The sequence below is a fragment of the Daktulosphaira vitifoliae genome, unplaced genomic scaffold (genome assembly GCF_025091365.1).
Source record: "Daktulosphaira vitifoliae isolate Bord-2020 unplaced genomic scaffold, ASM2509136v1 Scaffold_1, whole genome shotgun sequence".
In the NCBI taxonomy this organism is placed as follows: Eukaryota; Metazoa; Arthropoda; class Insecta; order Hemiptera; family Phylloxeridae; genus Daktulosphaira; species Daktulosphaira vitifoliae.
Window position 1 is genome coordinate 299,194 of NW_026099572.1, and position 15,873 is coordinate 315,066.

At 26.0% G+C, this 15,873-nt stretch overlaps 1 protein-coding gene across 6 annotated transcripts in view; it reads right to left on the reverse strand.

The window, feature by feature from the left end:
* LOC126895873 (transmembrane channel-like protein) overlaps positions 1-15,873 on the reverse strand; it is an 89,246-nt gene that overhangs the window by 6,892 nt on the left and 66,481 nt on the right. For all 6 annotated transcript variants that reach the window (XM_050668157.1, XM_050668159.1, XM_050668156.1 and 3 more), the window contains one exon: positions 10,213-10,396. In XM_050668157.1, coding sequence (XP_050524114.1) covers positions 10,213-10,396 — 184 coding nt within the window. The remainder of the gene's footprint in view (positions 1-10,212; positions 10,397-15,873) is intronic.

Genomic DNA, 15,873 nt, shown 5'->3' on the forward strand with positions numbered 1-15,873 from the left:
TATTATAGCAGCTCTAGCTCCGAGGACGAAGATATTGATACGGAGAAAAACGTTGAAGAAATGAGTCAATTACCTGTGCCTTCAAAAGAAGTAAATGCACTAGAAGATATATGTTGTTTTGTAGTTGAATGTTATATTAAAATGTGATTTTTAGCTGCGAATATTATAGCAGCTCCTATAAATGATTTAATGTTATTAAAAAAGTTATTAAATTACAGTAATAATAAACTAGAAGAAGTAGCTATAAAAAAATTTATAAACCATTTATGATATTTAAATGATGAGTGTGCTGTGTTTTCTTTATTTGACGATCGACTTGACATTAATACTAAACAGCGAATGGTAAAAAAAATATTAAAAGGTTATGAACAGAGCACGAATGAAGAGCCAGAAGAAAATGAAGATTCAAATATAAAATTAATTTTAAATATGAAGATTTATCAGATTTTCTAGAATAAGATGTTCGTTTTTCGTTGCTCAGCAACAATTCATGGAAATTATTCCAACGATTTAAATTAAAATTCAAGTTTATATATGTAGATCCTACCACATGGAAATAAATAATGAATACAATAACGCCAAAGAAATATTGTCCTCGACAAAAATAGTAAACGACAGAATTCAACGACAAATTTGGGATGAAAATCAAAAGCAATTTATATTACAATTATCAAATTATATAATAATACTGCAAAATTTAAAATTTAAAATTATTATAACCTTTACTTTGGACTATTTTAGGTGGTTCAACTATATCGCCAGCTGTATCCCAGATGTAGCCAAGAAATTTAGAATAAAAAATATTCAAATTAGTTTTTTAATTTAATATAACTAAGAAAACTTGTTAATTTATGAACAAAAAAACATACATGCAAAAAAAATTTAAAAAAAAAAACACGCTTTCGTAGTTGTTTTAAATTTTTCTTTGGAAAGGATTCATAATTCGAAAAAAACTCAAATAACGTTTTTTATAGAAGATATCACGGTGATTAATATTACTTCTGTACAATTTCTGCGTACAATTAAAATTTAAGACACTGGAAAAGTATAACTGAAAACTAATTTTTTTTTAAAAATTAAATGAAACTGATTTTTCTTATTTTTACGAAAAAATATTAATCTTACAAAAAAATAATATATTACCTTATTTTTTGTTCAAATTGAGTTATATAAAAATTGTTCTTCGTGTTTTTGGCGAAACTTCAAAAATAAAGAGCGTACACTCAAAAAAAGAAAATCCACCCCATTTTTGTAGAACTTCAACCCCTTTGAGGCACGTGAAGGGGTTGACTTATTGCACTCTAACTTTATCAGTTTCATTTTTTCAGTAAACCTAACGAAGTTTTCAGCCCATGACTCTGAATTTATGAAGTTGAAAAATAAGGACCACCCTAATGTATACGTAAATAATATAATGCACCATGACATACTATCAAGTCATCAGTAAGATTATTATATTTCTATAATTAAAGTTTGTATTTAATAGTATATTAAGCCTGTGTGTATTTTGTATATTTTAAACCTTAAACTAAATTTTATTAATATTTTTACACATATTTTTAGAGTAAATAATAAAAAGAAACGTCAAAAACGATACAGGGAGCAGAACAGAGTGAAATTGAAAGAGCGTGAAGCGAAAAAGAAGAAAACAAATACAATATTTACAAAGTACTGCCGGACCATCTACTTCTTCAAACACAAATAGAGTTGAATTGATTAATGAAGAAACATTAGTTGCTATTTCCCAAAGTTAATCTGGTTTTTTATTTAATTTTTGTATTTTAAATTTTGAATTTTTGTATTTTGTATTTAATTTAATTAAAATGAATAATTATGTAATAAACAAGTCATAGAAATGAATGTTGAAGGAAGAAGAGGTAGAGGAAGACCAAAAAAGAGATGGAGGGATGCTATTGAATGCGATATTAGGACAGCTGATGTGGGAAATCGTGTCAAGAGGAAGTTTAGGATAAGGGTGGCCGGCCCCTAGTAGTTGGGATTAAGGCGAGGAAGAAGAAGAATTATGTAATAAACAATTATTATTTTATAGAAAAAAATTGTAATGCTTTATTTTCTCATTATGCCATATCTAATTCCTGTTGTAATCTGTTCTTCTATGCACATAACTTGTACAAAATAATTTTGATGTTTTACATCTATCAGACGTCCCGTGACGGCTCACAGTTTGTTTTTTAACTATGGTAACCATTTGCATGTAGAAGGTAAGTCATCAGGAAAAATTTTTATATATAATAAGAATATAGTGTATAAAACCTGTTACATTTAAAAACCAGTCATAGATTTTGTATAACGATCTTGTATTATTTAAAATTTAATTGTTTTTTTAACAGTAATATTGTCTATACAACGCGTAGTGTGAAGCGTATGTAACAGTGTGAAATTCTGAATCAACTTGAACTGTTAAAATATCATTAAATTACATTGGATATAAGTATAATATAAGTTTTATTTATGCTTTCGAATCACAAACAATCTAATGCGTTACAAACCAATATAAGATAAATTATAAAATTTTGTAAGGGATATTTTATATAATTTATTCAATATTATTGAACCCCGAGATACCAATATTTATCCATTCCACAATTTTACCCCTTTTACACATTTATTAATTTCTTTCTATTTAATTACTAACTCACTATTTTTGAAATTAAATTACTATACCTCTTTTTATATTTACTATAATTCTTTTTCACCACCTATTTTTTTTTTTTTTGATTTATTACAAAGTAGAAATTCAAAATAGCAATTTTTGTATGAAAAATAACTTTTTAAACTTATTTTTGAAAATACTTAGTATACCGGAAATATTACAAGCTTCAACACATATGTTAAAATAAATAATGTGTTACATTTTATAAGTGAGTTCTGATGACATGTCTTAAATATGTACACAACGCGCGAGTTAAAAAAAAAAATTTTTTTTTGTAATAGAATCAAAGTTTTTCGTGTTTCATAATTATTCACATCAATATATTTGTGAATTATGTATGCATATATTATAGGTCATAGAGTAGAGTGAAATAGGAGAAGTGATATATACCCCTATTTATCTTCCTCTTTTACAAAATAAATATACAGAATGATTAATTAACTATGCCTCACAAATTATCTCTGAAAATATAAAAGTTATCCTTTTTTTTTTTTGAAATATTATGTTTCTATCTTAGGCTGTTTAATGAGTAAAATTACATTTTTATGATTATCCCTTATGTTTTAAATCAGTATCAACTTTCAATTTTGTAATGGTAACCCAATTCTCAGTTCTGCCCAAGCTTAATGTGGAAATAAGACTGGCTTTGGTGCGTAAGCAGAGGATCTTAAGGTTCTTTGACCACATCATAAGAAGGGATTGATCGAGTCTAGAGAAGCTGATTATCGAAGGTAAAAGAAGTCGTGGAAAAGTACCAATGCGTTAGATATATTAGATCAATAGAGACTAACTATCCTTGAGGAGAGATCATTTGATCGGCAGAAAACCGTGAGCTTTGGAAAGGGATTGTTGCCAACGTTAACTGATGGGTCAAAAAACTTCCGTTTTTGAAAGATGGACTTCAGAAGAAAATCTTCGACTAGATACGATTTGTGATATTTTGACGATACGTTGAAAGAAATCGATTCAGTGAGAGCAGAGAAAAAGTGGTAACAGACAAAAAAAAAAAATTAAAAAAAAATACATCATAGTAAAATTAGAACCTTCTCAGCTTCGCATCAGAGCTAAAAAAACTGGGTTGTGTAATGATATACATAGTATATCATTAATGTCATAATGAATTATTTAAGACTTCAATTAATCAATCACACAAAATGAAATTTATACCAATAAAAATAAGATATATATATGTACCTTTTAAATGTTTAAATATAATAATAAAATTTCGTAGAAAAAAGTATATTTTAATTATATAAAACAAACAGAAAATAATAAACTTATATAATGATAGCACATAAGATGTAAGGTAAACTATGACTAAAATATTATATAAGGTATAATAGTATTTTATAATATAGAGATCATAATTGATGAAAATGTAATAAATAACATTTAATAAATTACGATTAATAAAGAAATAATTGTGGCGTCCGGAATCACTTCTTGCCATTGAACCACGATCAAATTTAATATAAAAAGCCCAAAATAAAGAGCATTCTGAGACAGATGTAGCCAGATATTCATTGAGGCACTCACTACGCTCGATCATTCCACATAACGAAATATATGCGAGAAGTGATCCACCGTCTTCACAATTATATTTGTACAAAAAAATACATCTATTTATTTAAAAGTATTCAGAAAAAATATCAAGGTAGGAAAATAATAATTTCACCAAAGTATATATAAGGTTTAGAATTAAATTTTATAAGTACATAGATTAAGTAGACATACAGGAAAATCAAGTGATCATCAATAATAAGAAATATACCAAGTAAATTTAATAAAATCAATAATGTTTGTACAGAGTTATTTGGTAGAGTTATATCTTTGATATGTATCTATTTCAGGAGTTAAGTTGGAGGTTCATATATATTGCTACCATACCACTCTGGGTAAACACACGAGGTGACTCAATCCCACCTATCATCGATAACCGTTAAAAATCGTTGTATTATTTAAATTTAAAAATTGACAATTAATTATAATGAATCCCATATTAATAAAATAAAGATCACTTTATTTTTTTGTCGTCTTCTATCTTTCTTACAGACCCTCGTACTCATACCCCGAGTAATAATATTATTAATACAATAAGAGTAGTGGCTCAAACAAGTACCAAACCCCGTCATATTTATTTAATTTAATTTATTTCTTTTAAGTAACTTTCAAAGTACTTTCTAACCACCGCTTTTTTGAGTTACTACAGTTGCTATTTGAGAAAATCAAAAAAATTACAAATTTAAAAATCGCTAATTTTCGAAATTTTTTTTACTTAAAATTGCTATAACTTTTTTAAAAATAACCAAATCAATATTATTTTATTTTATATAGATGCGTGATATAATTACCTTTTATTTGGTATATTTTTTTTTTATATCTGACCCTTTATCTGCCCACAGGGGGGGATTAAAATGACAACTTTTTCACAAAAAATTAATTTTTTCAACTTGACTTTTGAAAATGTTCCGGAATGTCTGACACTTTTATATATATATTAAATTAAAGCTAATGTAATATACTTTATTATGGAAAAAAAAATTTTCGGACTTTATTTTATCTTCACTGTGAAAATGGCTACCAAATGCTATTATTTTGTGAAAATTCTCGATTTTATTTTTTACATTTTTAACTTTATAATGCTATGACATATTTAAAAATGTATGGATCAATATTATTTTTTTATAAGAAATAATATTTTTGAATAATCCCTTTTTCATTCGACATACTTTATCTTAATTAGGATATTAATAAGGAACTAGCAGATCAAGTAGCTATTTGAATAATACACCAATTTTTTAAAATTAAACACTATCTAAAGATTTGCATCGAAGCGTTTTATTTTAATAGTGATTTTAATCACTGTCAGATATCATTATACTTGATCCAACTATGCCACGTCACCACTGTGCCACGACCCCCCTGTGCTGGGTTTTTTTTTTAATAAATCATTTAAATAGAAGTCTTAATAATCATTTCTATTTAACTCATGTTGTTTTAATAAAAGCTACAAATGAAATATATTCCTTGAAGTTATATCTTATAGTATTCTATAGTTTACTGATATTGCATGCCTAGTTTAACCTATTATTTTGTCCGATGTTCAGTTGTTCAATTTCAGTTTAATACTTGTTTTTAACTAATTAGTAATAACAACAAAAATTAGTGGCGATAAAAAAATCTAACTGCAGATTTGAAATCAGCGCGATTTATTCATAATTAACAACAAATTATCTTTTGAAAAGTTTTGTATCAAGCTCATCAATCTTTATACACGTTTACCATAAAAGTAACACCTACTCTATAATTTCTTATAATTTTTCCATAAATAGTATGATAATAAATTATAAAATATCAATTTCATACTCTATTTAATTGCTATAATAGATATTTATTCATATATTATACTTAAAAATTATATAACTACTAATTAGGAATAATAAATGAAAAAGGAGATGAAAATAATTTAATAAAAAATAGGAGATTTTAAAATAATCCACAATTTTTTAAAATTAAACACTATTAAAAGATTTGCATCAAAGCGTTTTTTTTTTTTTTTTTTTGATAGTGATTTTAATCAATTGCAATTATCATCTTTACTAGTCCCAATTATGCTACATTCCCTAAATTATTTTAGAGATGTTTATTCTTCAGACTTTTTTTTTTTTTTGAATATCCGACCATTTCCTATTATACATTAAATATTCATATAAATAAATCATCATAAAATTTATACCTTTTCTGCTTTTCATCAAAGTTAAACAAATTACAAAGGAAGTTTTAATTTTATCGAAAGTTATAAGATTTATAAGAGAAGTTACAAACTTTATAAATAGTTCAAAATTAATAATTGAAGAAGAGATGTTTTATTTATTAAAATTTCTAACCTTCTAATACCTAAACTACATGCTTTTCCAAAAATTCATAATTCGGCAAATAATATTAGACCTATGGTGTTGAATATTAATACCCCAATTTACAATTTGGTCAAGCACTTAGTGATGTTGTTTTCATCTATTCAAAAATTTGATACCTTTCTAGCCAAAAATTATCTAATTATATTATTTAAAATAATGATAAGTTAATTTCTTTAACGTAGTAGCCTTATTCCCGAGTATTCTCCGATAAATATAACAATTGGTTTTCTTATAAACTGGCTAAAGGAACAAAACATAAACCAAAATAAAATAAATGAGCTTATTAATTTAACAAAGATATGTCAAAATGTTTTTCAGTTTTAAATTAAATTTTATGAGCAACTGAGGACACAGCCGCTTTTAGCATTTTTAGCAGAACTTTGCATGAGTAGGTTCAAAACAAATTTAAAACACACCTGTGGTGATTTTCCAAATATTTGGGTTAAGTATGTAGATAAAATTTTTCAGTTATAAACAAAGATTTTAATTCGTGGTCTTTATATAACATTTTAATTATTTTTACCCATCGATTAAATTCATATACAACAAGAACTAAACATATACTAACAAGAAGTAAAAAGAAAGTTGCCTTTTTTGAATTAAAAATTATTGGAAAAACACTCATATGTTCAGGTTCATTCCGATCAATTCGAACCACAGCTGGCAACATAAAATGACAGCTTTTAACAGTATGGATTACAGATGAGTTATTATTCCGATGAATAAAATAGATTTTGATAAAAAACTCAGTGTTATAAGAACAATAGCTAGATTTAATGAGTATAAGGAAAACGTAATTTAAAAATTAGTCCGAATACAAAAGTAGAATAAAGAAAGAAAAACAGCTAGTACACACATTAGTGTATGGAACAAAAAATAATTAGATCACCCATTAAATATTATCCGACATCTCAAAAGGGCTAGTTAGAATTTTTAAGAATTTTGGTATTCCTTTAGTAATAACTAAAATTAATAATTTAAGAGATTTATTAGGTAACCCTAAAGATAAAGTAGAAGAAGTGGAGAAATTGGATATTTATAAAATGCAATGTGAAAAGTTGTAATAAATGTTACGTAGAACAAACAAAAAGAAATATAGAGGTCAGGTTTAAAAAACACATAAGAAACATTAAAAATCAAAAAGTTAATTAATTTACTGTACTGGACATTTATTGACACATAATCATTTGATTAAAATAATAAAAATAATTAAAAACGTGTGATGGTGTCACGTTACTATTATTATGAGAATTTATTATAATAAAATACAGACAGCACATTCTCTTCCTAAGACTGATGAATTAACAAATAATATTTATTGCCAAATTGGTAATAGTTCAAATTATTATAAAACCCAAAAGACCTTGGTCAGTCGACTCCAGTGCCTTGTGTCATTCATCAGTCTCAGTACTCGGTTGTCGCTGTCCGGCTTATTGTTTAAAGTAAAGTCTTTGTTTTTTCTTTTTTAACCTATCTACTCTCTTCCACAACATTTTAGAGTACTTCTGTCTTGCACTTCGTCTGCACCTCATACCTAGGTGTTACCCTTATTCCTTCCTATAACAACAGCCTTTCAACAACCACAGCTAACCCGGAGTGTCAGCCGAGCACGGTGACTGCTGTACGACAACACGCACGTGAATACCTAGAAAGTAGGATCCTCATCCTCATCTTCATCTTTGTACGCTCTTTACCATTCTGTTTTGTGTTACGACAAACGTAAATAATTACAAAGAATATAATATAAGGGAGGCAATAAAAATGTTAAAAAATAAAAACAATTTAATTTATTGGGAAACTTGTATAAATTTACAAAATGTAATAATATTATATTAGTGATTAGTCATATGTGGAAAGTCTATATGTGTTTAGCATTGATAATGCTAACATTTTATTGATAGAAGATTTTTCTCAAAATACGTATCTGCGATTTTTTAGTAATTTTTTTTTGGTATTTTAAGTTAAATACTTTTTACTTTTGAATTAATATTTGTAATATAGTTTTAATTTTATTTAATTAATTAGGCGCAAGTGATTAACTTTTATTATATAATTATAATTACTATATTATTGAGAGTTCAGAAATTTGAGTAAAATTAGGTTTATCTGATGAACTAGTATAATAAAAAATAAATATCCCAAAGGATAGTTTTAGGAGACTGTTCCTTAATTATTCGTTCCATTTATGACCTAATGTTTATTAAAACTATTTCTCGAATATAATTTTTTTCTCGACCTAATTAAATGAGATCTTATTTATTTACATTTCCCATGAAATGGGGGCGTGGTGTGGCGCGGTGGTCACACTAGTTGTTGACGAAACTCTAGTGTTAAGACGCGCCTACCTTCGTAGGTGAATGGATGGGTGACCATGCATACGCTTCTATGATGGCGAAAAAGCATCATGTGTCCCAGTGCAGACAGCAACGGGAAATCACTGCACTTAAATTTTAAAGATATACCAATGGTATTAACCAACATAACGGTTGTAAAAAAAAAAAAGGAAAAATTAAAAATAAACGATTCAATGGAGTATTTATACTGTATTTGTAACAAATTGACGGAATAAACTAACTGAGTTTCATAAATTTTGTCTCAAAACGTAATGCATTACAATATTTTTTATTATTCAAAAAATTAAAGAACCATATATCATAAAATACTTTCTCCTAATCTTAAATGATTAGATTTTATAATATTTCATTATCTCATTATTTATTAAATTAACTATTCCTAATTTAAATGCAAACATTTTAACTGATTATATTTGCACTTTTCCTAAGATTTCAAATGAACCACTTTGACCAAAACTCCAAACTAATGAACCAAAAAATACAATTGATTGTACTAAAGACAAATACATTATTTTTAAACAAGAAGGGTCTAAAAACTTATTACATTTTCTTATGACAATAAATTTTAAACATCTTATTTTGAGTTACTTAAAGATGATAATTAAAAGACAAATTATTTAACAGCCAGAGACCCAACTCTCTTACATGTGAAATACAATTGATTTTTACATTATCTAACTTATAACTTCAAGCATTTACTAACCGTGAGTGAATAAATACATTCGTATACATTTATCAATATTGAGTTTTAACTAATTTTGTGAATAACAAATAAAAAGTGAATCAAGATCGGACTGCATAATTGTAATGTCATTTTTTAAGCACTTCTAATTTTAGCAAATCATTTCAAATCATCAAAAAATAATAAATAAGTTATGAATTACATTACGTAAGTGTCTATTAAAATATATTTAAAGGCGTTACGATGTTTGAAGCATTTTTTAAAGTTAGATTAAAAAAGGTCAAAATAGTCAAACTTTCTTTAAACATTGTCCTATTGAAGAATTTTATGATAGTGATTTTAATAACTGATAAATTTCAGTTTAGCATAGTCCACTATCTTTGGTCCTCACTTTCTTGAGTCATTATTTAAAAAGCAGTTATTAAAAGCTTAAAGGACATAGTTGCTGCTTTAAACCATAAAATTTGAGACTTTTAAGTCATTTACAAAATACTACAAAATTAAAAAAACAGTAACACTATATTACTTTTAATAAAATCATAATAATAATTTTTTTGCTACTATTATCTGTTCAAAATAATTTACCATTATGAGTTCCTATTTTTTCTTTTATTCCTTTAGCTAACGACCGTTTAGTATCCGGTATTATTTGTCTCCATTTTGTTAAAGCTAAATCCATGTTATTGAAATCATTTTCTCCTAGTTTCTTACTAGTTACTAATTGGTACATTTTTCGTCTTTCTTCTGTTCGCTCTCGTCTTAATTGTAACTAAAACAAAATATAAATCAAATAAATATTACTACATTCTGACAAAATTATATTGTGTACTGAGATGAGAAAACTAAAGCTAATTTAATAAAGAGCTAGTAGGTATATGGTTTTAGATTTGATGCGAAGCTGAGAAGGTTATAATTTATTATGGGTTTTTTTCTTTTTATGGTTGACACCACTTTTTCTTAGATCTCATCGGACCAATTTCTTTTAAAGATACGTCAAAAGATCACAAATCGTATCTTGTTGAAGACACTGCTCTTATAAAATGAAAAAATAAAAATTTTAGTCATTCCTTGTATATGGAGGAAATCTCAAAAAAAAAAAATACAATTTTTACAACGAACAGTGTTTGTTGTATTAAAAATTCTGGCTGGGAGTAAATCCAATATCCAGCTACATATTTTTTCAGTAAATATAATTAATATCATCATCATTAAAAAATACTCTGAATCTGTTAATTTTTTTGTTGAAATTAAGTATTTCAAAGTTAAATTACTTACAGAATAAATATCGACAAAACATTTTTATTTTTTTCGGTTTGTCAAAAATCTCGGAAAATTTAAAAATTTTTAAATAATTTGAAATTATATAGAATTTATTTTAAAGAGTTAATAATTTCCAAAATACTGGTACAAAAGTTTTAATAAATCAGTAATCTCTTAAATAGATAATTTTCTAATTTTTAAATTGGTTAAACATATGTGTCTCTTTGAAAATCTAAATTTGATAAAATTTTAAGAGGAAAAGAAAAATTATAGAAATAATTTTTTTTGGAAATTATAGAAATTAAGGTACTATTACTTTACGAAAAGAAAAAAAAATATTATAGTTTAATTAATATTAATGATAAATATTATATTATAAGATACTATGAGTCATAGTTCAACAATCATTCAGTATATGTAAATTATTTTTTCTATGATATTATCTATCTAAAAATAGTATTTCCTATTTAGGAAAATTTAAGTTGAGGTTGATTATTCTGAAGGGTTGAAAAAAATATCAAACTATATAATATATGTAGTTATTTAAAAAAATTATTTTTGATGTAAAACATTTTTCGTGTAGATCAGACCATGTGTTGTCGTGCTAACCATCTTAATACTTTGTTAGGTGATCCCCATTTTCTAATCAGGCTGAACTGGTATACCTATAACGTTTAATGAAGTGCCTATTAAGGAACAAGAGAGGATATAACTTCATGGAAAATATGCGATCCCTTATTACTTTTACCACACTGAACTTGTGTACCTAGAGCATATAGTTCACCTCTTGCAAAGGAAGTAAAATTACACTATCACACAATCAAGCAGTGGTACCGACCTCTATATACATTTATTGCGGTGCAATACATGTACAATGTGATTTATTAAGTATAGTACCCCTATTTTTTCGTTAATTAATGATTTTTCATAAAATTATATAGATTAAAGTTTAATTAATTAATTTAAATCGTTATAATTATTAAGTTGATCGTAAGAAGAAATGATTCTTAAGGGTAAGTATTAGGGGTAACTTATAAAATTAAATAGGGGCCAAATATTATTTTTTTGCTACTAAATGGAGAATAGTCTAAATAAAATATTGATTTTTATTATTTTAGTTTTGTATAATTACTTTTTAAAATATTAGCATTTGAATAATTAGAAAAAGTGAGAAGTGTGCTAAAGTGTTTCTAAATCTTTAAATTGTAATATTTAAAAAATAATAATACAAAATTAATTATCGACCAAATAATATTTTACCTAGACCGTTCTTTATTTAATAGTAAAAAAAAATAATAATAATTTCCTATTTACTTTCGTAAATTACTCCTGCAACTTACCCTTAATAAACAAATAGAATATTTAATATAAGATATCAACAAGAAAACTTTTCTATATAATGAGAGAGCGGTATTTTTAGAATTTTTTTTTACATCCTTTAGGTTGGTTAATACCAACTGGATTCGCCCAATATATACATATAACAGCGAATATTTTGTAGAGTCTTTCCAATGGCAGAACTACTACTGACATTAGTAACTTAAATTACAACGTTTATATTACATTTTTGGCGTAAATAAATATAACAAATATATTAATATATATTAATTGTTGAAGAAGATTTGTGCATGAACACTAGGATCTTTTTTGGCGGCGGTACGGTTATTTAGGACAGTAAGAAAGGACAGATTTTAAAAAGGAGGGTTTGGATAATTTTGAAGACGGTTGTAAAAGTGTTTATATTAAGAGATAGCAGTTTGTTTTACAGTAGGAAGGTTTGGTTCTTGGCAATTGGATTACAGAACTTTAATTTTGCTAATATTTGATTTTTTTGCTGCTCCTCGTATCTCAATATCGTAATACTTTTATATATTATGAGTTTAAAGTGCAAGTTAGTTTTGAAACTTTTAAGGAGTAGTGGTTGGAGTGTTATAAACCATTGGTTTATAATTATTATTTTGGCATGAATGTGGGACGACCGATTGAATTTACGGTCAAGGATAATATCAAGATTTTTAGCTTTATTTGAATGAAGAATAGAACTCTTATTAATAAAAACTTGTGGAGGATTGCTAAGACGGAGAGTAAAAGTAACATAAGACGATTTGTTTTCACTTAGCATGAAGCGCCATTTCTAGCACCAGTCATACATGCGGTTTAAGTGTAATTGCAGTTAGGAAGCAGCGATGTTATGGTTTTTATGAATTGAAATAAATTCTTTGTCACCCACATAGGTATTGATAGCTGGTCAGAAGTATAAATATTAAATAGTAGGATAGTGCACTACGAGGAGCGCTTGATTTTAATAGATACAAAGGTGAAATTTTCATGTCACATTTGTCGCAAAGGTGCGATCCTTCAGATAGTATTTATAAAAAAACCCAGCACAGGGGGGTCGCGGCACAGTGGTGACGTGGTATAGATGGATCAAGTATAATGATATCTGACAGTGATTAAAATCACTATCAAAAAAAAACGCTTCGATGCAAATCTTTAGATAGTGTTTAATTTTAAAAAATTGGTGGATTATTCCAAAAGCTACATGATCTGCTAGTTCATTATTAATATCCTAATTAAGATAAAGTATGTCGAATGAAAAAGGGATTATTAAAAAATATTATTTCTCATAAAAAAATAATGTTGATCCATACACTTTTCAATATGTCATAGCATTATAAAGTTAAAAATGTAAAAAATAAAATCGAGAATTTTCACACAATAATAGCATTCGGTAGCCATTTTCACCGTGAAGATAAAATAAAGTCCGAAATTTTTTTTTCGCATAATAAAGTAAATTACATTAGCTTTAATTTAAGATATATATAAAAGTGTCAGACTTTCCGGAACACTTTCAAAATTTAAGTTGAAAAAGTTAATTTTTTGTGAAAAAGTTGTCATTTTAAATCCCCCCCTGTGGGCAGGTAAAGGGTCAGATATAAAAAAAATATATACCAAATGATAGGTAAAGACATCATGCATCTATAAAAAAAAAATTATATNATAAGACATCATGCATCTATAAAAAAAAATTATATTTATCCATACATCTTTCAAAAAGTTATAGCATTATAAAAATAAAAATATAAAAAAGAATTTTTTTACAAAAATCGTATTTTTTTTATAAACTTTGATGTCTGTTTTCACCATGAAGATAAAATAAAGTCCGAAATTTTTTTTTAGCATAATAAAGTAGATTACATTAACTTTAATTTAAGATATAAATAAAAGTGTCAGACTTTCCGGAACAGTTTCAAAATTTAAGTTGAAAAAGTAAATTTTTTGTGAAAAAGTTGTCATTTTAAATCCCCCCCTGTAGGCAGGTAAAGGGTCAGATATAAAAAAAATATATACCAAATGATAGATAAGACATCATGCATCTATAAAAAAAAATTATATTTATCCATACATCTTTCAAAAAGTTATAGCATTATAAAGTTAAAAATATAAAAAAGAATTTTTTTACAAAAATCGTATTTTTTTTATAAACTTTGATGTCTGTTTTCACCATGAAGATAAAATAAAGTCCGAAATTTATTTTTTGCATAATAAAGTATATTACATTAGCTTTAATTTAAGATATATATAAAAACGTCAGAACTTCCGGAACACTTTCAAAATTTAAGTTGAAAAAGTTCTACTTTTTACATGCATTTTTTAGATTTGAACCCCCCTCGTATACAGGTAAATGGTCCGATTTAAAAAAACAGTATGTCAAATGAAAAAGGGAATATTAAAAAATATTATTTCTCAAAAAAAATTATGTTGATCCATACACTTTTCAATAAGTTATAGCATTGTAAAGTTAAAAATATAAAATATAAAATCGAGAATTTTCACAAAATAATAGCATTTGGTAGCCATTTTCACAGTGAAGATAAAATAAAGTCCGAAATTTTTTTTTCCAAGATAAAGTATATTACATTAGCTTTAATTTAATATATATATAAAAGTGTCAGACTTTCCGGAACATTTTCAAAAGTCAAGTTGAAAAAATTAATTTTTTGTGAAAAAGTTGTCATTTTGAATCCCCCCCTGTAGGCAGGTAAAAAGTCAGATTTATAAAAAAAATATACCAAATGATAGGTAAAGACATCATGCATCTATAAAAAAAAAATTATATTGATCCATACATCTTTCAAAAAGTTATAGCATTATAAAGTTAAAAATATAAAAAAGAATTTTTTTACAAAAATCGTATTTTTTTTATAAACTTTGATGTCTGTTTTCACCATGAAGATAAAATAAAGTCCGAAATTTTTTTTTACCATAATAAAGTATATTACATTAGCTTTAATTTAAGATATATATAAAAGTGTCAGACCTTCCGGAACACTTTCAAAATTTAAGTTGAAAAAGTTCTACTTTTTACATGCATTTTTTAGATTTGAACCCCCCTCGTATATAGGGAAATGGTCCGATTTAAAAAAACAGTATGTCAAATGAAAAAGGGAATATTAAAAAATATTATTTCTCAAAAAAAATTATATTGATCAATACACTTTTCAATAAGTTATAGCATTGTAAAGTTAAAAATATAAAATATAAAATTGAGAATTTTCACACAATAATAGCATTTGGTAGCCATTTTCACAGTGAAGATAAAATAAAGTCCGAAATTTTTTTTTCCATGATAAAGTATATTACATTAGCTTTAATTTAATATATATATAAAAGTGTCAGACTTTCCGGAACATTTTCAAAAGTCAAGTTGAAAAAATTAATTTTTTGTGAAAAAGTTGTCATTTTAATCCCCCCCGTGGGCAGATAAAGGGTCAGATATAAAAAAAAAATATACCAAATAAAAGGTAATTATATCACGCATCTATATAAAATAAAATAATATTGATTTGGTTATTTTTAAAAAAGTTATGGCACTTTTAAGTAAAAAAAATTGAAAAAATTTCGAAAATTAGCGATTTTTAAATTTGTAATTTTTTTGGAGGTTTCCCCCATTTACGGGGAACGAGGGAATTTTTTTCAATTTTT